The following is a 23,381-nucleotide window of genomic DNA, read 5'->3' on the forward strand; positions in this document are numbered from 1 at the left end:
TTCCACAGATGCCAACAGGTGACAACTTTTGGGCCCGAATGAACAAGTTTAATCTACGCAAGAGAATAACTGCAAGTTTGCAAGTTAACCTGCATCCACACACAAAGTTGTATTTTTTGAAGGCAACCAAGCTCACACTTCTGCTGCTTTGTTTCAATTCACTGCTCTCGGTGGATTTGACCAGCGAGGATCCCGCTCCCAGCAAGTGCATCTCTGCGGGGTCTGGCCCCCGCTGCAGCGCAGGGACAGGGTCAGGAGCTTGTGGCACCCTTATACCGTCACCACCAGGAGGAACAAACCGCATTGACATGCAAATCATAGGTTATGCATCAATCAAGGTATCACTTTTATTAACGGGATTTTCCATTTCTGTCGCACACCGTGAATGTTTATACAATGAAAAAGCCAAACATTGCTGGAAGCAATAAGATCAGCTGATACTTCTGTACCCTCTTAACACACACACACAGATTCTGTCTTGGTGAGAAATTTTTATATTTCTGTTCATTAATTCTGCTTATTTATACTGCTACTCTTAAAATTCTGTGTCAAGATTGTCACATCTTAAATACAGATTAAGTTGCTAGAGGTACATTATTTTTTATATATATATTTATATACACACATACAGAAAAATACAAGACTAATTGTTTTTCCACAATATTTAATTTATACACTACTGTAACTATATGCAACTTTTAAAGACACGTTAAGGGGTACAAGAAACTGTTTACTTGCTCTAAATAGTTTGGTCCAATATTATCTTAATGTAGTGGTTATTCTCGCCCTTCCTTTTACGTGACAACATAATACAACATACGCCACATGCACAGTCATTCACCTATCAACAAATGGATAAAGGACACCACTCAGACTAACATTTGTACACCCAAAGGTTCAACCAACCACACACAACTATAAGGCTATAATACAACTATGCAGCATAAATGGTCAACACTGCTGTCCTAAAGTGAGCACCATATATACAGTCGTATATAAAAACATTGGAAACAAAATACACCTGGGGTTAGTTAAAAGGTGCCATTCCAAGGCTGTACATAGTATCAGGAAAGTGTATTTACAATACTTGGAAAAAAGCTGCAACAAATAAGTTTATTGCCAATGCCCTTTATAAACTCATCTCCTACTTGGATGTTACGCTCACCGTCTGTGAACCACACATCTCATTTCTGGCCCTTGGTGCGATCCCTGCTCAAAAATTTCAAGCAAATATGTTCTATGGCTTCACCCACACATCTATTCTTGTAGCTTTTCATTTATAAGTATCACACTGACTAAACTGCAACTAGAGTTGAAAACTTAAAGCAGCAAAACGCTTATCCTTTGCCTTGTTTAGGAAGCAGAATGCAAAAGCCCTGGCTAGGCCAGCCAGGGAGAATACCCCATGCGATTTAGACTCCCTTAGTAAAGTCCGTTAGCGATCAAGAAGAGCTGTCATGAGCTGTAGAAGTTATGACCAAGCGTAACGCCGTTCTTTGGTGCTCTGCTCACTCTGCGGTGGACGTGAAATGCGTTGTATTTGACCATTCTGCAAGTGTTACAAGATGCTCAACAGTGTAAACTCCTCTCAGACACCCAACGTCTGCCCAGGGCGCTGCTACATCATACCACCAGTTTCACTAGCATTGCTTAGAAGACCCAGTGCACAGCATGAAAAAATAAAACATTCTTGCCCTTCCCAAAACTAGGAATCTGCAATATATTTTATTCTAGATAATAAAATTCCACAAAGTTAATTCATCTGGTCAAAAGTATCCTTTTGTACAGAAATACTCTAAATCAAGACCTTGCCATGGCAATGGGAAACCTGACAGAAAGGCTAAGAGCTGTAAAATAAATACTTTCCTATATGCTATTTTAAATTGACTTTATGAGAAAGCGTTGTTACTGAGGAAAAATAAGTGATGTACATGTGGGGAACAGCAGTATTTTAAGTCTTAATAAGAGTAATAATGAGGAAAAAAAAAAAGTAAATGACAGTAACAATTTCAATTTCAATCCAATTACCTAAAGGTTTTCCATCCCTTATTGCCTTTTGAACTCTCAGGGAGGGGAGGACAGGACAGGGGAGAAGGCTTACAAGGTAAAAACCTAAAATATTAACTGTCATGATATACTAATAACAAAAGTAATTCATACAAATACTTTATTTTTAATTAGCATGTAAAAACTCAGAAGTAGACTTAATAATTTACCTTTGTTATATTAAAAAAGAAGATTGTCTGCTTGTATTATTAACACATTTCTATGGGAGAAAGCTGCCTTACAAATCTACGTGCCTTTTTTTTTACCTAAAGAAAACTGCCTCTAGCAAAACAAGATCTTTTCAGTTTGATTTTTGAGCCACAACTTTATCCATATCATAGCTTAAGACAAATAGGTGTGGGTTTAAAAATCATATTTCAAGATCACTAATTTTCAGTGCATCTTTGCTTTGTACAAGCCTTGGAACATCTGAAAGCTCCCTGAAGAGTTTTCAGCATCAAAACATTATTGCTTTGGTTCTGTTTCAGACACATAGAAGTATGCCACATATCACATATTTTCTTTATCACAGAAGGTCAGAACAAGAATTAACATTTCACAAGCAAACAAAAGCTGCTCTCTCTAGTTTAAGTGCAGAACATGACACTTCTAAGTGCTCCATTTACATTAGGATCCAGATATTTATTTTAATCCAGATCTTCCATAGTAAAATTATAAATGTAAAAATTACACAATAAAATATTCTGTTTTGTTGAAAAAGAAAAACGTATCAGCTAGCAGCATGCAAAGACCATGCACTGTCATATCATCAAGCAAACACAAAATTAAAGTGTAATAAATAACTGCTCAAAGCCCGCTTAAAAATCTTAAGACAACGTAAGGGGGTCCGTGACAAGGTGTTCACAGCTCTGAACAGGAAGAATGATGCTGTCAAGTAGATCGAGCTATTAAAGTCAGGTCATTGTCAAATGACATGACAACAACTGGTTTGACTGGAGGTACACAGCAGCCCCTCCTTTGGGTTCCGCTGAATATTCACAGATATCGTCTTTTCACAGAGAGGTAGTTGTAGCACATTGTTTTTCAAGTTCCTGTTCTTTATCCGTTCCAATTCATTTGCAGTGTCTGACATTTGGTCAGAAAAAAATTTTAGGTTGCCCAACGATGAAGCCTGGTTTGTGCCTCCGCTGGAACTTATACACATTTTCCATGTTGATTTCTCCTGTACTTTTACACTGGAAAAGGACAGATTGTTTTGAGGATCAATAATGTATTTAGTGCTGCCATGAATCTGCGAACCTAGGCAAAGGCTCATTAACTTCAGGCTTTCTACCAGTTCCCCTGCACTTCTAGACGACAGCTGCATTGAGTTCCCAGATCCGGCACATCTCCGAGTGGAACCTGACGTGTTGTTGGTGCTACCGCTCGAGCTGCCGGAGGGGCTGCCCCCACCTTTGCTGTTATCGCCTGGGCTCGTTTTGTCTACCCCTCCGTTCCCGTTACTTGGTTTGCTTTGTCCACCACCATCTCCTTGGCTGCCAGGTGGCCCTTCGCTACTATCCCGCCGGTGCCAGGAGTAAGTAAACCCGCTATCTTTGTCTAGGCGTCTCCTACTTTCCGAGTCGTCATCGCTTGTTTCTGAGCTACTGCAACTGGAGCCCCGTCCCTGGCTTTTCCGCCTGTGGTAGCGTTTATGCACTGTGCTAGGTGAAGCGATGTTCATTTTTAACCTGCTGAGCTTTGGGGGTAAGTTCTCATCCATGTCAAACTCGTCGTCTGACTCACCCTCCTCAAAGATTTGATTGAGGACTGGTGCACTCTTCCTTGAAGTAAGACGATTTGTAACTGAAGGCTTACGGCGCAGAACAACTTGAGTAGACAGAGAAATAGGCTTCTTATCTTCTTCATCCTCCTCTTCATCTTCTTCTACTCTGAACAAGCACTTCCGGCCACTCGTAGTGGGTTTTAAGCTCACTGACGGGACTGCTGAAAGTGCTGGTCCAGCTAATTCAGGGATATCTTCTTTCTTGGCTGAATCGCCAAGGGCCTTGCTTCTGTGGCCATTGAGGACATTCTCAGCTGTGCGAGCTGGTGACTGAGGAACAGTTGCATGAGAGAGAGGAGAAGCTGTAAGGTCGTCCTCCAGATCTTGGGGTACATCGATTTTCGTTGGCCACGACTGCCTACATAAACAATTATAAAAGATAAAAGAAAGTTGAATTTTCAGCATTCTAGAAAGTATAAGACGACGTAAGAACTGCACAAGAGAAGCACAAGTGCTGCTACACAAACTGGTCTGATGAGTGGCATGTTTGTAAATAACAGTACTGAGCAAGGGAGGAAAAGGAAACACTCACAGAATGTGTATTCCTTTAAAAATGTTGTTATTTGAAAGGAATATCATATATACAAAAGTATAGTTTAGAAATTGTGTTGGTTACTGTCAAATGAAATCTTAAGATTTCACTGCTCTCAGAAACTGAATTAAGCAATAAAAAGCTTTAAATAACTATCTCTCAAAAGAAAATAACCTGAAGTAGGTATAGAACCACCAGTACCTAGAAGAAGATATGAATCAAGCACAACTTAAGTTAGTACTGCGAACTACTCTTAATCTGAAGCTTCTGCTATTTTTTTCCCCACCAGTATTCTTAATATAAAAATTAGGTTAGAATTAACAGGAGTGAGACTGAAAAGCTGAGTCAGAAGAAACATTCTCTCATTTTCAGTAAGTCTCATTCAGACCAAGCTCTAATCTACAAAAATCCCCTTTAGTTTTAAACACACATGAATTGAGAACATACATTTATTTATCCTTAGTTGAGCAACTGGAATAATACAGCTGCATGAGTTCAGGACTCAAGCTGCTGAAGAATATGACACTGGAATAAACTGTATGTCCAAGTTCAAACTGCATGACTGTTCCAGCATTAGCAAACATCAAAATGAAAGTAACACTTGAGTGTAACTCCATTGTACAGTTAGCAGCTGATGTCTTATCTCCATTATCTAAGGCTAGTATCTAATGATCTATATTTTACTTTAAATCCTAATATATATATTGTAATTTTGCCATAATGCATACAGAATAAATCAAGAATGAAGACTGTCAGTCCTTCCTGTCTCTTTGTATTTCAAAAGCCTAATCCAAAAGACCAACACCTACAGACCAACAGCGTAACACTGAGTAATTCTTCAAATGCCTCATTCAGCATAAGCCCCACATTTCTTGTGGAGACCAAAAAATTTGTTGTAACCTCTCAAACTAAGAGTTACCTTTAAGTTAAACAACTGGCAAGCTTTTTTAACTCTACATAACTAAAATACTCCAGCATATTGCAGGAAAAGCTGTAGTAGAGACCTCTGCTCACATATGGATAGCATATTACAAGACATTCCCAACCATGTTTTGGGTGTACCAAAAGAAAGGGCCGCATGACTTAGTAGCCCAGTTTAGAAGCAGAGTGAAGGAGGAAAGCAGGAGAGGAAGCAGAGAATGTTTTACACCAAGTGTGACCCCACATACGGACAGCCTGCATATGAACACAGAAGGCTTATACCAGCTTCCTCATCTGCTGTGTTACGAGGTCAAACTGAAGAAAAAAGGAAGACTCAGACACCTCTTTGCTATTCCTATTCTAAATGAGCTCTTTTAAAGTGTTTAAAGTTAATAGAAGCACCTGCACTAGGACTGCATTTGCTCAAGGCTCCCTCTGTAATGGCTGGACAGAAAAGGATCCTGAAGTGCGAGATGCCTGTCTACACAGGTAACAACTGACAACTATCTTCCCCACTGTATGAACTTTGAAGGAGAGTACTTCATTAAAGCCAGCATTAAACTCATCAAGCCTAACTGCAGACTTTGTTTTGAAGTGTTACCTTCAGTTTTGCTTAAACAAACCAGGGATACAAAAATCCACCGGGATCCTCTACCAGTAGGACCTGGCTGCCAACACACCCGGGCAAGCCTGTGTAGGCCACTCCCTGGGAGGAGCCACACAGGCTCCTTCCCATCTCCTTGGGCACTGGGAGCTGCTGGTGCCTTCCCACCAGTTTCCCTCCAGTGAGCAGCTCTGCCTGGAGGGAGGCCACACAACCAGCAGCTCCAACCCAAGCTGTCCAGACAAGAAGTGGAGCCTGGGCTGTGGTCCTTCTTGCTTTGACACTGGCATCCTCCCTGAGGCCCCAGCTGACTCCAGAAACGCTTGGAACCACTGACCTAGTTTTCTGATGTCTTGTGCTATGTTGGGTATTTTAAACACAAACAACTGTCTGTGATTAACAAATAGGACTTAAATAAATTCGAAACACAACTACAGAAGTGACATAAAATGAAGATCTAAATCTTTCAAGAATTTACCATGCTTTAAGAACAGACTGGTTTGTCAGCAAGAAAAGGAAAAGAGTTCTGTGGCTGTCACAATAAAGGGTAAATATAGTATCTAACAGTACTGTAGTTTCCAGGCAATAAACCTCCTCACTACAGAACATTTATCTCTCATAGCAGCCCATGTTTGCCTCCCTTCCCTTCCCCCCCTCCCTTATTCCCAGTAGGCCTGAGAGAGTGGGACAGAAGGGAAGCTCCACATTGCAACTAATTTTTATTTTTTTTTAATCTTTTGAAGTCTCAAAGTCATGCATTACTTTGTTGTCTTTTCCATTAAGTCACTACGTATAAATAGTTTGAATTTAGAACCATCGTGAAGACAAACACGGAACTGGAATTCCACCTGGAACCATTAAGGGCAACAGTTCCGTGTCATGAAAAGAAAATCCATACTCATATGGCAGGCTTCAGCTACTCCAACTTTACAAATTCGTATCAAGATTTAGAATCAACAAACTTGTTTGTTCAAGTTTCTCATATAACTGTGGCAGCTCCTTCTACTGAAAGAGTGGCACTGATGCAGAGAAAAAAACAAAACAACTTAAAAGCAGACTTTGTAGTTGTGGAGTTTTTCTTTCGAAGGTAAACTCAAATTTCTTCTCTAAAGTAATCTGTTTTATAACCAATACTTAGTATTAGACACATTTGATGCTCTGCTTGAATTTCTTTTTTAAAAGAAATTAACATAAAATAAGAGGATGATCCATTACCAGAGAACTGCGGAGTGAAATTATTACCCTTGAAGAGAAGCTCTAACACCATTTCGGTCCTGTAGGCAGCCCTCAGCTGCCTGCAACAATAACACTTCTGAAATAACCACCCAACAGAAGATAAAATTTCTTACAATAAATAACCATTGAGTGAATGACCTTCTGAGTGCAGCAACAAAATTTCAGCCTACCCTAGTACACTGCACAGGGTGCAGTCTCATCTGAAGATGACAAAGACATTGAGAATCACTCTAAGGTTCAGAGGGAAACAATTCATTATTCAGGTAGACAGAATGGTATTTAGAACAGACTCCTCTGAAAGCCTCCAAAATCTCAGCCTAAATCCAAGGTAACAACCAATGGAGGTTATGTATCTTTAACCTGTTTTCCAAAGCGTGTGCCCTTAATTTCTAACAAGTGTCCATTTTTTCTAGATGGAATTTGAGGTAGTAGTATCTGACTTCTAGTGATTAGGCCAAGGAGAACATGGATACACACCAGAAGGACACCATAGCATTTATGTCCCAATTAATAATTCCTGGTAAATGATTTTACAAGTTGCACCAAGAAACCTTTGGAACGAACAAGCTATTTTGTCTTTCTATCCGGAGGATTTAGAGAGATTAACAACAGTGAAGGTAGGCAACGACTCTAAACATCAGCACAAGAGCTTAATATTCTTCTCTCATTAAGAGATTGGCTACTAACAATTATTATTGCTAGTAATAGCTACCAATATTTTATCAAAACCTAAAAGACAACTTTTGAAGAGGCTGGAGGTTAGAGAACAAAAATTAATGGAAATGCCTCAGCACAACCTCCATCTTCACTAGGAAGATTGTCCAGATGGGCCAATGAAGTGGCGATTTTTTCAGTACCAACAGATCCCTAGTCATAGCTTTAACACTTAACTCAGGAAATTAAAAACACGATGTTTAAGAAAAATAACTGTTGAAAACTCGCATCCTCCGATACCAATGTACAGGTGGAAACTATACTATTCACCTTGTGTTATGTTTTGTTTGCTTTTTTAAAAGTATATGGTGCTGTAACTGAAAATATGGGATACTTTGATAACTGTTTGTAGAGCAAAATGGACTGGTTGAACATATCAATGCCAACTACATGCCAGAACCCCACTTGCCCCTTTAGTTTTACTGTGTCACAAACTGGAGCTTTGAAAATGTCAGGCAATCTTACTATATATGGCTTTTTAAAATCATGTTTTTGTCAAGTAGAAAAAAAATTTTAAATCTATTGCAATATCTTTAAATGGCTGATAAAAGCAATTAATTCAACAGTTTTCCTTAGACAACAGGCATATCAACTGACATTAAAAAGAACATAATCTACAGATGCTTGCTCAAAGCTTGATTTAGGGGATGTTTGGCCCATTAAAAATCAAAGCTAACAACTAAACCGTAACATCAAGTTCAGAGTGATTTCTCATTTATAACTAATTCCCCATCATCATCTTTATGGATTATGCAACTACGTTTTTTCCAGGGATATTACATACACAAATGGTAGGAGGAACTGAAGGGCGATGAACATGCCATTTCCTAGCAGGTGTGAAAACTTACTACTTCAGATACAGACTTCAAATTGATTAGTCATTTCCTGAAAGTGGTAGGAATTGAGAATACTATTGGTAACTGATTTCTGAACAGCATCTGAAGCATCCACATCACTTTAAAAGACATTTAAAATTTGCAATGAATAAGTATTTTACTGTTTTTAAGAAAACAGTACTTGAGTAATTCAATAATATTCTTATTTAGCCAAGTTAATATGCAAGAAACCATTTAGATTCCTAAATTCTCACCTGAACTGAGCTTTGATGTTGCTAGGGCTTGCAGATCTGGTCTGAATTTCTTTCTCTTGTTTTTCTCGTAGAATTCTTTCGGCTAGCAAGAAGTAAGTAGCAGTGATGTGATTGTATTTGTTAGTTTCCAATGCCCTAAGGAAAGTACAAAACATGAAATAAACCATACATCAATGGGTTTTAGAAAACTGGACATGGATCTTGCACACCTTGCTGTACTTCTCACAGCAGGAAGAGCACTTAAAAACAGAACTGGGTATTTCTGCTGTTTTGATAAGCATGTCTTGGATTTATTAAAAATAAAGAGCCACAAAGCCTAGTAATATCAACCATAGTTGGATGAGGATATCTTTAGAATATCACCCAAAAAATTAAATAATTTTTCCCTTATTGAACATCCTTTAAATGATAAAATTGTATTTCGTTAATGTCATGAAGCAATAATGGTCTTTCCCACTGGCACATACAACCACAAATATTTGTTTATGCAACAACTGGAGGAAAAACCTTTACTATTTTAGGGCTGTCACATTAAGTTTACAGTAAAATTAAGTTCATAAGTCAGTAAGCATCATTCATTGTAACAGAAAGGATGACACTGTTACACAGCTAAAACCTTAAGAAGCAAGACTGCTGCTTCCCCGCCCTACCCTCCAAATGTATAGTAACAGTTTTTCCAGCTTAAACACAAACAGAAAAAACAATTTTAAGTCCTCTCTTGACTTTAGGAATATTTTTGAGATTTGGGGGTTTTAATCTATTAGAAAAAACTATGTAGCCTTCTAGCAAGTTCACACACTGGCAATGACTATTTTGCATTATACAGATAAAAGGAATAACATTTTAAATTCACAAAGATTCAGGTATACTGGAAACATACTAAGGGACAAATGCTAGAATTTTATCACCTCCCAATATGCATGAGATATGAAGCACAAATAAAAGTATGGATTTCAGAGCCATCAGGTTTACCCAAGAGAGCAAACTACTGCAGGAATTGAACAGTGTTCCAACACATTTTCTTGAAGTTTCTCCTAAGATTTTGTCTACTTAAGTATTTCTCATCCTAGAGTATCTTATCACAGAGCAAGATTGTAATATTTTGTTTGTTAACCAAATGGCTTGATGTTTAAACACTGGAGTACCCAGATTCTCATGACATCCTTTTATCAAAAATAACATGCACAAAACGAGCTGCATATAGAAAACTGACAACTTACTCCACTATTGTATCTCGGTCTGCAATATCACCAAGAACCATGCGTTGTATTATACTGTTGTGTTCCTCCTCAGACAGATTTTTATATGACACAAGAGGAATATTGTACTTCGTTGCAGGAGACGGGTCAACTCCTTGGAGCCACGCATGGTTTTCAATCTCTTCCAAAGATGCCCTTCGCTTTGGGTCTCTCTGCAACATCCGTGTAATTAGACTGTGAATAAAAAATAAATCTAAAACAAAATGCACTCATGTGTTTAAAAAGCAGCCATTGTAAGAGCAACATTAGAAAGAAATTTCTGCTGTTGGTCCACATAAACCTTTAGAAGTCTCTACAGTAATCAGTGTGATGGGAAATAATTTATTCTCAAAGACATTCCAAATATTGCTGAGCTGAAACAATTTACTTATTAAAAACTATAAATATCATAAACACTGCAGTTTTCATTTACTATGCCTAGATTCTTAACCTGATTTTTCTGGTTTGTTTGTTTTTAATAGACCTTATAGGGCAACTGTCACAGATGGCCTACAAACTGGTCCATAAAGTAACAGAAATATAATTTTACATTATTGCTGCTGTCAACAAGATGATGGATCAGCAAGATAAGTAGAAATATTTTATTCTGAAATAGCTATCAGACATTTGATTCTCCAGTACCCCTGGAAGAACAGTGATCTGTTCTATCCATAGAGACAAAAACCAAAACAAAACACTATCTGGGATGATGAAGTGACGAACCTACTAATGGATTCAGACTGATGTTTACAAGTGCTGGAAAGCAAGTGCATAAATTCCCCAAACAAACAGAAAAAGAAGAAAATTAGCATAGCACATCTCTGTTCACTTACTAGACATGAAAAATTCTCAGTGAAGGTATTTTTGGCTTTGCACAACAAACAGAACATGGATATACAGTTTTGGTGCCAAGTTTTCAATGAAACTTTATTGCTCCAACATGTGGAATGAAAGTTCTGTGGTTCTCACATAAATGCTTTTTATCGTACTAACTATACTATGCCATGCAACTTCAAACCGCACAAATCAAAGCTATCACAACTTTTTTTGTTGTTTTTTTCTTTTTTTTTTTTTTTTTTTTTTTTTACTGTAAGATGATGTATAGAATTTAAAATGGAGATTAATTCAGACTTCTTAAAATTCTACTGTAAAAACAAGAATTGTCACACATATACTTAGTCACTGTGGTGTCTCCCTTGACCTAAAGGAAAGGCGGGGTGAGACATGGGAGCCTTTATTTTCTTTGCTTTTGTTAGTACTATGACAGAAAGGAAACAAACTCTACACTTCATTTGACTTTTTTTTTAAACCACACCTATAGTAAAACCACACAAATGGACTGCATGTGCCTCGTGCTTTAAGCTTGCTTATACATCCCAAACCAAGAATGCTTTCATTCCAAGCAGGAAGTTTAAGCATTCCCAGAGCCTTTTCCCTAAGAAAACCTAACTTACAGAGGACTTGACTTGGGTAACAGGTTATATACATTGTTGATGCGTTACACAGAGAAAGCAGATCTACTTAGGTCTTTAAGCAAATTAGCAGTAGCCAATATATTAAGCAAAAGGCTGCAAAAAACATTTCCTGGCCTCAGCACAGCATGCAGCATCTCAAGAGATTTATTCGATACAATTCACTGGTAAGAGTTCTCTTTTAAACCTCTTCCTGTATTGTATTTTAAACCTCCTCCTGTACGTAAAGCTCTTCAGGCTGCTGAGAGCACTGATAGCAGCTTTTGCATGCTACTGGAGATGCCAGACACTAATGAGAAGACATGAAAACCAGCTATGGCATCACATTATATATGAGATTCCTGGACCACACATATGACAGGTGAAGAGAGAAACAGTCATTATGACCACAGCTGTAAAATTTCATTCTGTGGCAAATAACAGAATCCTAGATGCTGCTCTGTTTTTTTGACTGGACGAAATGCATTTTTCAAGCATTTATAAAGTCATCTGGACTTCCACATTGAAAATGAAGAGATACTCTATTGCAAATTCAAGAACACGGCCAGACACTGTAAAATAGTTTAAGTGATGCAACTGGGATAATATATTAAAAGGACTGAAGAGGTCATTAACTGATAGGGAAATATGGGAAATATTGGAACATATAAAAAAAAAAAAGGTGCAGTGAACACTGCAGAAAAACAACACATCAAAATGAGTCATGATTCCCAAGTGGCATATGGTATTTGCAGACAGAATATTTTTCTCCCTTGATTGCCTAGAATGTTGATTTGGAGTTGCAATTTCAGTAGGAAATGAGACAAAACTTGCTGTGATATCCTTGGGTTTTGACAACTTGTATTTTGAACAGAAATCTATAGGAATCATTATTTTTTTTTAACCCCTGCCACAAAATACTCTTAGCAACACTCTTGTCCAGCAAGAGTGGTGGCCAAAGCCAGGCAAGTGGTGAGCAGCAGCTTCATTCATTTATAAAATGCATGACAACTGAGAGGCATAAAAGAAAGATACATTGTGTAAAACCAAAATTAAGTTTCACACAAGTATGGGAAAAAATCTATTGGCAAAAAATAGCATGGGATTAACCATCTAGAAAGAAGGGACACAAAGAATAAAAAACCGCAATACCGGTGCCCAAGAAACGACTGAATTGATGTGAGGAAATACTAGCAACTAAGCAAAAAACAGTAGGCACATATCATCTTATTAACAGGCATGGAATATTCCACATGCTGATAATACGGTATGGGGACCTCCCAAAGGTAATGAGAATCCACTTCTATGAACGCTTCCAAGTTTTTTAGTACTCTACTTACTCTTTACATTCTTTGGACACATGAGGTGGCACCGTGTATTTGCAGTCCATTATCATTGTCAGAGTTTCACTGTCATTTGCTTCTTGAAATGGTGGTTGTCCACAAACCAACATGAAGAGGATGACCCCTAAGCTCCATATATCTGTAAATATATAGGACATATTTTAAAGTAACTCTTAAGGAAACAGACATAATTATCATCAAAATATTCTTGAGATGTATACTGGGGTTATTACCACACTCTTGATTATGAGCATTACTTAAGGAATTTGCAGTTCTCCTGAAGTACAAAATACAGTACAGGTCCACTGACAACTTTTCACGACTTCAAGGATGTAACATTTGACAGCAAAGTGTTAGATAAAATTGAAGATAATCTGGTCTCTCAGAAGACAAGAATTCATTACTGTTTTCTTCACAGGTAGGCACAAACTATTAAAAGAGATTTGTATACAAAGGACATTCCTTTTTTAAGTACTAGCATAAACTGTTCTCAATATGGTTTACATTTTACTCTATGAAGTAGAGAAATTACAAAGAAAGTCACTTAATGAGACTGAACTAGATATGACTTTCCTTCAGTAGTGTTGCTTCAAAAAATTCTTTGCTACTTCTAATTGTAAATAACATAATTTAGGTAAAATTACTTACACCAATCATATTACAAAGTGTGGGATGTTTTGTTTTGGTTTTTAAAGTATCCATCAAACTAAGAATTAACAGTGATCTCTACTACACTCTGGGTATCATCTTGTTTCCTTCTAGTTCCTGCTTGTGTAAAATGTTCCCCAATGAAATGGCATACCAAAAGATGAAAAAGCAGCACTGCTGGGCATGAAGCCCTTTAGTTGGTTTCTACTTACTGTAAAAGCTACTATTTAGTTCAAATCTTTATTAAAAGTTTACCTAGAAGAAAATATTTCACAAGTCTCACTGCATTCAGTACAGGAAGCTTAATATTGAGAAATATTTAATATTGCATAAAAACAAATAACTCCAATATAAGCTTAGAGCTTCATCTTCAGCTTCCATGCTCTGGAAATTTCAGTGGCAATTTCGGGTGCTACACCCTAGCATTTCACAGATCTGTACCCAGTAAAACCAAACAGCTGAACTGAGAGAAAAGAGGAAAGAGGGGCCAGCAGCTGGCAGTGGTTGTAAGAAGCATAGCACACCAGCTCTGTCCTGGATGAGCTTCCAAGAGGGAACCACACTAAGTTACCTACCCAACTGCATCTTGCTTTCTGTGGCCTACTCAAAATACTTGACATGCATTTAAAGCTGAAGGATAGCTACAATTTGATTTAATAATGTAAATCACACACATTCATCCCTAGAACAATTACTCATTTTGCTAGTTACAACCCATTCTTCATATGCTTTAGCTGACAGAGGAACAGAAACACTACATGGTAATTTTCTTTAGAGCTCTAATTTGTACTAAATGTATGCTATTAACTTGGACAATTATATGATTTCTGTTACACTTACTAGGGCCTCAATCCTATAGGTACTGAGCATTTTGAGGCTGGTACATCATATCATGTAACCTGCAAATTCAACATGACTGTTCACATGTTTAAGATTCAATAAGTGCATTAATACTTTGATAGATTGATGCCAGAAAGCTGAATGTTCTGGAATGTAAGATTTTTTTAAAGCCTCACAAGACAGAGAGGTAATTTCACCTAGGAGGTACACCCTTAATTTCGTAAAGCTAGTTACTCTTTCTCCTACTGTTCAGTTGAAAAGTGGCCAAAAAGTTCTGGCACAATCTCTTTCACCACACAACAGATTATAAAATTTGCAAGCACATAAAACATGTGAATTCATGCATTTCTATTAACAGTCATCTTTTGGATATCAATGTCCTTCCCAGATTAACTTTGCCTAAAATCTATTTTGTGATACGATCTATCCTAGTATTCTCATCAATACTTCCCCCCATAATAAAATTCTTCATGTATTCTTTCAGCATTAAGTATTTTTTAAAATAGTCCACATAGCAGTGCATGGTAGGTGTTTATTTGAGAAACTGAAAGCATGACACAGCACAACAAGAACTAAAACAATGTTGATAGTGTGAACACACAGAACTTGAATGCTCCATTTAAAGCAGCACAAGGTTGTCTCAACTCAGCTATAAAACACAATTATTTTTCACTCCTCACACCAAACACAGTGTAAAAGACGGTAAGTGTAAAGGAAATAAGAAGCTGACAGAAAACAGGAAATATTAAACAAATTTTCAAAGTAACTTCATTCAAAATATACAAACCCTGAAAGAACAATGTAAAAATGGAACTAGTTTATAAGAACTGGATTATTCACTGGTATTTCAAACTACAATTATCCAGCCAATAGCCAAGTGCAATCCTAAACAAAATAAAACCAGTAACAACAGTATCTTGCCCTTCCCAACCTACCAAAAAAATTCACATTGGCACTTTTTCTAAGACACAACACTGACATAAAAATTAGTATTTTTATGGGCAGATGTCTCTACAAAAAAAAAAAGTTTCCAGAACAGACAACAGAAATCTCTATGGGTCTTGCATTATAATTTTTTTATTTTGCATGTTTTGAAGCCACTTATAGCTTGACATAGGTGATACTATCAAAAAGGGGAAATCTTCTCCTCTTTGCAAAAAGGATCCATAAACTTACTTTTGGTAAAGATTTCTTTGACATTTAAACAGGTGACCTACACTCCCCAAATGCAAGTAAGTTTAAACATGTTGGTTTGCTAGCCAAGGTTTAGAATCTAAAGTCTTCACAGCAGGTATTCCAAAATAATGAGTTGATACCCACACAGAATTTTGAAATATTTAAGATATCAAGAGTTAAATGACTATAAGATATATATACATATGTAAGAAATACTAATGCTTGTACCTGCTTTATTAGTTTTAAGCCATTTTATACATGCAAAAAATCAATCCTCTATCTGCCCTTTCTACTCTTCTCTACTGGAGATCCATAGCTGCACATTCTTCAGTCAAATTCAGAAAACATACTGCAAAAAAGATTGAAAGAAATGAAAATGCTTTCTTCCCTTTAAAGATACAGTTTTTGTTCACCTACTTAGTGTAATAACCACAGTACATTTTGGAAAACTCTTGGTTTCCAGAATAGTGCCATCTGGCTGACAGAGGCAAAATTCCAGATTTTTAAGCACAGCTGTCTAAGAAATTAGTAAAGGGGAATCAGAAATTATTTTATTATAGTGCTTATTTACCAGATTTTATTTTCCCAAACAATACACAATGCCACACAGATGAATGTTCTTTACCATACTGTTTTGTCATAATCAGCACTGCTCTGTTATTCTTTCCTATTAATAAAGAGAAACCTCATCTGTCCTCCAGATCCCAAGTAACCCAAGGAAGATAGAGATGGCTTGCACTCACCTGATTAAGTGCTTTGATCAACACTTGGTCAGTACATGCTGCCTGTTCTTGTGCCATACCCTGCTATTGCTGATTTCTGCTCACAAACTATGTGTAGCAAAAGGGGAATACCTGCTTCTGCTGGGAAGACCACTTCCACCAGCAGAGCAGATAATGACACCTTGATCTTTCACATCTAAATCCCAAAGAGCATTGATCTGGTCAAATGCACTAACTTTGACAAGAGAGCTTTGTGAGCAGACTAGAAAGATGTTGGAGCAGCAATGAAATAAGAGCCTGACATCTCAAAGTAAGGTTTCTAGATAGAAGTAGCATCTCTTTTTAGACCAGCTAATGAATGGGGGAAGAGTGAAGAAAAATAACTCAAAGTTATAAGGGAATAGAATTTTTTCTTTAGATCTCCAAACACCTGCAAAAACAAAAATATGGGGTTTTTTCAGCAAAGGCAGCCATTATACTATGTTCTTATTTTGATGTACCTTATGTCAACTCAGAGGAAAAATCCTAGCTGAGACAGTTTTCTGCTTTCATACATTATTAGAAGCTGTAGATATAAATTTAAAAACAAATATGACAATACCTGTTTACATTTTTATCCATTCACTGAATGGCACTGGTTCACTAAAGGGTTGCACAAGTGTCAGTGTAAAAAAAAGGCAAAAGAGTGCAGAACAATATAGGCAGGATTTGAATGCAGAGCAAGACTGCTTTTTCAAGACCTGTTAAATAGGCCATGCCATTTAAAAAAAAACCTCTCATCTTCAGTTCAATGCAAATATGGTTTGACATACAGTATTCACAGTAAAGAATTCTGTAGAGATCTGCCTCTCCTTCACCTTCACACCTCAGCATACCATTTTAAGATAATATATTGGCTATGGCACTATGTTAATGCTAAAAAAAAAAAAATAATCAGGTTTTAGACAAAACTTTTAGATATTGGAAAAAATTTACTACTGGGTAGTTTAACCAGATAAAGGAGCAGGTTTTAAAAGCAAAAGTCCTTGGCTTGGGCCAACGACTGAGCATGTATTTTCAGCTATATTCCCTTATCACAGCTCAGAACTTAGGTGCCAGTGACAACTCTGGATTTGAGACCCTTAACTGAAGGAACACAGAGAAGAAGAGGGTGTCAGAGACCCACCTTTAGAAGAGCAGATTTAAACAATAGTTTATTTTTCACAATTTCAAGGTTTTTACTACTCTTGGTAAAGAGTAGTTGAAGGCTTTATGGAAACTGCTTCTCCCGTCCAAGGGTCATCTAATTTGCTCTCTTCAGACAAATGATGGAAAAGTAGTATGTAGGCTGGAAATGCTGTATGCATTTAGCATGCTTATAACCTGTAAAACTTCAAATAAATATGGCAAGTGAAGGCACATTTGTGTACTTCAGTAGCCAAAATTAAGGTCTCTTTCAAAAGCACAGTGAAGGTCTCAAGGTGCAGTTTAAATTTAGTACTAGTAACTTGAAACTGCCATTGCTGTAACAAGAATAAAATAAGAGAGATTAGAACTTTAAAAACACTAGTAGCTAGCTGCAGTAGAGAATTTTATTGTTTTTTAAAGCCATTAAATAATGTTGATCAGGAAAGGGCTGTTCAAGCAGGATTCCCAGAACCATGACAACCAGGGCTGTGTATACGCAACTTCCTTACATAACATGAAGTCACTGCCATAGAAACCAAACAACGTCATTAGCTGTCTATGCTACGCCTGTCTTAAACACAGGGCAGTCAAACATCTGTTATGTTCAAGTTTGGACACTGCACAAAGGATATCCATATTCATCTGCTTAGCCACCAAGCTGGACTTCACCATTTCACTAGCCATTACTTGCCTTTTAAAGTTCCTGATATACTCCTAAAATAAGCACTACAAATTTCAGAAAGTTACAACTTATGTGACATAGGGGATCCTTAGAGCTTAAGATTTGCCCAAATTTCTACCATTCATCAGAAGTCACACTTCTGCTATGTGAATTTGTGATTTTAAGCAGCTAAAAATTCATACTCATTTTGGAATAGACACATTTGCATTTAACTACATAATGTAAATTGAATCTGCTTAGTAAAGTTGTTTATTTCAGACCTGAAGATTTTTTTTTCCCTCCTAACTTAAATGTAGAACTGCTTAACAGTTTACACAGCTTATATCAGTTGATAAGACTGATCTTTCTACAGAAAGTCATCTTATTCAGAAGTGATTTGTAATACTGAATGAATTTAGTCAGGTTTTATACATTTCTCATTGCACTGTTTACTATAACAGCTGATCATTATAGTCATCTTCAACTAAAAGCCACATAATAAGCAAAAAAGAAAACAACACAACTTCTATGGAGATGACAAATGTTTACATGTTCATTTTGCCACTGCAAAGATATCAATGGACTGTGGATAAATGATGAAAATGGACCCCAATTTCCAGCACCATGGGAATTATTCTAACGATTATCTTAAGACATTACAGATAATGTTATCACCACTGCTGCTACAACCTCTTCAGAGCAGATTTGTGGAAGAAAGCCCAATCCACAGAAACCTGTTGAATACAAGCCTTCAAAGACTTAACACATCAGTACTTCAATATCAAGTTCAGAGCTAAATAGGAAAATCTAATGTAAAGATTATCAGCATCTCTGCACTCTGGGTACATTCAGGGCTAGGCAGCAACTGCGCAATATCTTAAGACTGCTGTTATGAATTCAGACACAAAACCTCATCGTGAACTATTTTATTTGGATTGGAAGTTAGGGGTGGACCTTCAATGGACTCAGGAGTAGGTACAGGCTGATAACTCACAAGGGTAACAGTGGTAAGCACGCTTCTTACAAAATTAAAATTTAAGATCCTATTCATAGCATAGGCTATGGAAAACAGAACGAACATTCAGATTTATAGCATAGCTTCACATAATTGTCTGAAGAATTAAACAGTTTAAGAGTAAAAATTCATGACAAGTCAAACACTGCAGAAAATGAGACTTCTATCAGAAAGTGATGTAAAATTACATACTACAGTATAAAAGGATAAAAGCTGGTATCATACTACTGAATTGTTTGAATGGTGCCCATTATATTGTTGATATACTTGTGCTTCAAAAGAACAAGAAAATTATTTCCACACCCATTTAAGCCAAAAAGCTTTAAAAAGTTGCATCACTTGCATAAAAAGTCAGTAGCAAGATAGTAAAGAATAACTGTGTTAATGATTTCAGCATTTCTGTGTATCGCAAGTATTTTTACTCTGCCATGTGCACAGACTGCTGGCAAATCTGGAAGATGCTCAAACTGGACCAATTGTAAAATTTGAAGATGATGAGTAAAAAACAAAGATTACTTTTTCATAGATATTACATTTCTAGCTGATTGAACTATTCTTCCATTCCTCAACTTTTAACGAAAAAGGCCTTGAATAAAGTTGTGTACTGATCTCTAGTTTTCAGAGGTGCCACTGTCTGTTAATTCAACTTTTTTATCTTCGTAAAGTGGGATATATTTTTCCCTTGCAGAAGGCTGAGTAAGAGATCATCCGCAATCAATGCTAACATTTTCAAAATTAACAGGCAGAACTGGGTTTTCTCCTTGTTTTAAAGCACTACAAATCCAATTAAAATTACTATAAGAATAAACAGAGAAGAGAATTAGAAGTCTTTTCCTTCCCCATCCCTCCAAAAAAGAGCATAAATAGCAAATGGCATTTAGCAAATTATTTTCATAATTAGCTTATCTATCTGATGAAACAGTCTGTTCTATATATGTTATTTTATTTGACTAAGACATAATCATCAGTAACTAGTCTTATCTTTGGAAGCCATTCTTATTTTCATTCACTCTGGTAACTAGAACTTATTTTTTCCTGAAGACAATATAGCATGGGGTTTGCTGGCTGCATAAAACTATTAAAATACAGACAACAAACTTGTTCTTTACTTTTTAATAACTACTGCATCTCAAATTTCAGTAAGGGTATTTTAACAAAAATCACCAACATTGAAAGGTCTTATTGAAAACATGCCACTGCCTTTATTCCAAAATAGCCTGTTTTACTCTGATTCATCAATTCTGCATTTAGAAATGCATTCTTTCTCTTTTGGTTTCCGTTGCTTAGCCACATTTCAGAAGTTACTGAATCTACATTAAAAACACAAACAAAACCAACATTTTCAGTGTGAATCTCAATACTACTAGTCCAGAAAATAATTAGCCAGGATAAAACCCAGTATTAATTAGTTAAATGTAGAAGGATGTTTTTCTCTGTATAAAATATGTTCTCAAAATCACTGAACATATCAAAGTCTATACAGCACGTACAGTTTATATACCTGTTTCACTGCAATGTTTGGGGGTTTTCTTGTATATAAATACTAAAGTCAATTTGCTCCTGGTATGTAAGAAATCCTTCATATATTCTGATCCGCTATCTTTTCCTACAGGTTTTAGCTGTACAATGTACAATTTGTACTTTATAAAAATTAAGATCTTAGTACAGCTTTACGCATGAATGCAAAACTTGAGCATCTGGTTTATAACTAAGTAGTACACCACTGATTTAGGTCCCACCAGATCTGTGTTGCCAAATTAGTCAGCCTTGGGCTGAACATAAGTAATCTGAATATTTGTTTGCAAGATACATGAAATCAAGCTGCCTGGCTGAAGAGATGTATTTATCATAATGTAATCTTACTCCACAACAGCAGTTTGAAATATTATGAAAACAGTTCTCCCATGAACACAGGGAGATGACCAAGAAATATCCCTATACTTAAGCTACAGTTTAGCTGATGTGGTAGTAATGTAAGACTATCTTACCTTCTCTGTAGTTTCACTTGGATAAATTATTCTTTGCTTCACCCAGCAGTTTACTGACTTGTGCATAAAGTAATCCAGAATAGAACACAAATTATACTTCATAAATATTAGGCAGCACATTTACTGAGAAGTCGTTAGGATCACAGACTCTCGCCCTTCATTACAGCCCCATCGCATCATAACTTCACTTCTGAATACAAGGCTCTGATACCTGTACCATAACACCCTCAGTTTGAGGCATTAAAAGTATTTTCTTGTCAGTAAAGTAGATGGAGGGGGGGAAAAGTCAGAATCAAAGGATAGCATTTTACATAAAAACTCGACTTCCCCTTCCATTAAAAATAAATTTTACTACCTGCATACAAATTGCCACAGAACATTGAAAAAATTCTTTGTTAACATGACATGAATATCTTCAAGACTGAAACTTTCTAAAAGTATTCCACAACAAATTCCTTACATCTGCCCTTTCTAAAAGGTATAAAAAGGTCCTTTTGATAATTTTTCAAATTTGACTCAGTTTTTCCAGCAGTGTGAGATACACAGCACAGCATGAAGAAGGTAGAAAAGCGTGGCCACTAACACAAGTACACAGGAGGAGAGCAGCACAGAAATTCACAAGGTATTCACATCAATTCCTTCTGTTTTGCTTCAAAAAGCATTTGAAGGTGAAAAGTAGAGCACACAATTCTCCTAAAAATGCACTGGCAGTAATACTTGATGAATTTCAATCAAATGAGTTTCTCTTACATGGAAGGTGAAGATAAGTGAGCTAGGCTGATTTGATCTAACGTAAACTAGCTAACACAAAGGAGGTGCAGGTCCTGCCACTTCCCCCAGAACTCTAGTCAAAGCTGCATGCTCCTTTCACCTCCTTTGCACCAGCTCTTCCACTTAATGCAAAGGGAACAGCTCTGCTAACCCGGCAGAAGTTAAGCTAAAGAAAAACTAACAGTTTTCAGTCAACTTAGCTGATAAGTAAGTTCACCAAATGGTCAGCCATGCAACAGAGTACAGCACATGAGAATAGGTAGCTCTGCACTGACACAAGCAAAACAGAAGGGGAAGACCTCTTACGCTGGAAGCAGCTACATGTTACACTTTCAGCGTTCTTACATCTTCAAGTTCATTCTATAAGTATAATTCTTCTAAAGTATTGCAATACAACATTAAAAAGGGATATTTTCAAGACAAAAAAAAAATCAGCAAAAACCTTCTGTAGGACTTCTTGCTTTTCATTTCTGTCAAATTTGGGTATAATCTGATTTTGAGCATACTGAAACTCCAAATGTTGTTAGGTATGCTAAATGATTTAATAGTGTATATGGTTTGCAAGTATCTTACCCTTTTTCTAACTCAAGTCTGTCACATCTTATATTCAGCATTTTTATATTGTAAAAGGTCACTGTACATACCCACTGGCCATTATGCTTACATTAGTCACTCAGTTTGTGAATAAAGTACTATTCACATGCAGAAACATCAAACCTAGCTCCACACAGGCCAGACAGGGTCATTGGGGCTACTTAGCTACACTCAAGCACCAGGTAAATATGACTGAAAGTTTGAAAGACCAAAGTGCATTCCAGCACCACTCTATGCAAGTAAGAAGCCCTTGGAAATGCTTGAAGCAAAAAGGAAACAAAAGAATTTAGGATTCCTACAGAGACTGAGTATCATCATCTCAAGAAAGCAAAAGGTATGTATGACAAATCCTCTGTTTCCCTTAATAATCAAAAATGTGTGACTAGATAATCAATACATACGTTCATTATTATTTTACCACACTGGCAGAAGATATCCAGGTCTGAGTTGTGCAAGAAAGCCAGCATCTAACTGCTAAAGCAATGGATGTTATTCAAGTGGTTGGCCTCTGTAGCTTCCAAGAAGGCAGCAAGTTGGATTTGGACTACAAACTGCCAGTTGAATAGCACTTAGCTACAGTTATATTCCTGTTAGTCATATCTTTTATGAGGAACATCTTGCCACCATTCTCTTGGCGCTGTTGTGACGACAGACTGCAATGCTAATTGTGATGGTACCTACAATATTATTTGTGTATTAACAGTACCATTCTAGAGGCCTGTGCTCAACTGTTCTAAATAGATAGTCCCAATCTCACAATCCGTATTTGCCCATTTCTCATCCCCAGAAGGATGACTTTACTCTGCAAATGTTTGCATGCATCTGTGAAATCACATCA

The 23,381-nt window shown here is 36.9% G+C and overlaps 1 protein-coding gene across 1 annotated transcript in view; it reads right to left on the reverse strand.

Moving 5' to 3' along the window:
- Positions 1-326: 326 nt before the first annotated feature.
- Positions 327-23,381, reverse strand: part of SNRK (SNF related kinase) — a 40,571-nt gene continuing 17,516 nt past the window's right edge. Inside the window, exons 4-7 of the mRNA XM_074900603.1 lie at positions 12,959-13,100; positions 10,150-10,362; positions 8,930-9,064; positions 327-4,190 (exon numbers count right to left, since the gene is read on the reverse strand). Of these exons, the coding sequence (XP_074756704.1) occupies positions 2,972-4,190; positions 8,930-9,064; positions 10,150-10,362; positions 12,959-13,100 (1,709 nt within the window). The 3' untranslated portion in view covers positions 327-2,971. The remainder of the gene's footprint in view (positions 4,191-8,929; positions 9,065-10,149; positions 10,363-12,958; positions 13,101-23,381) is intronic.

The sequence above is a fragment of the Athene noctua genome, chromosome 2, assembly GCF_965140245.1.
Source record: "Athene noctua chromosome 2, bAthNoc1.hap1.1, whole genome shotgun sequence".
NCBI classification, from domain to species: Eukaryota; Metazoa; Chordata; class Aves; order Strigiformes; family Strigidae; genus Athene; species Athene noctua.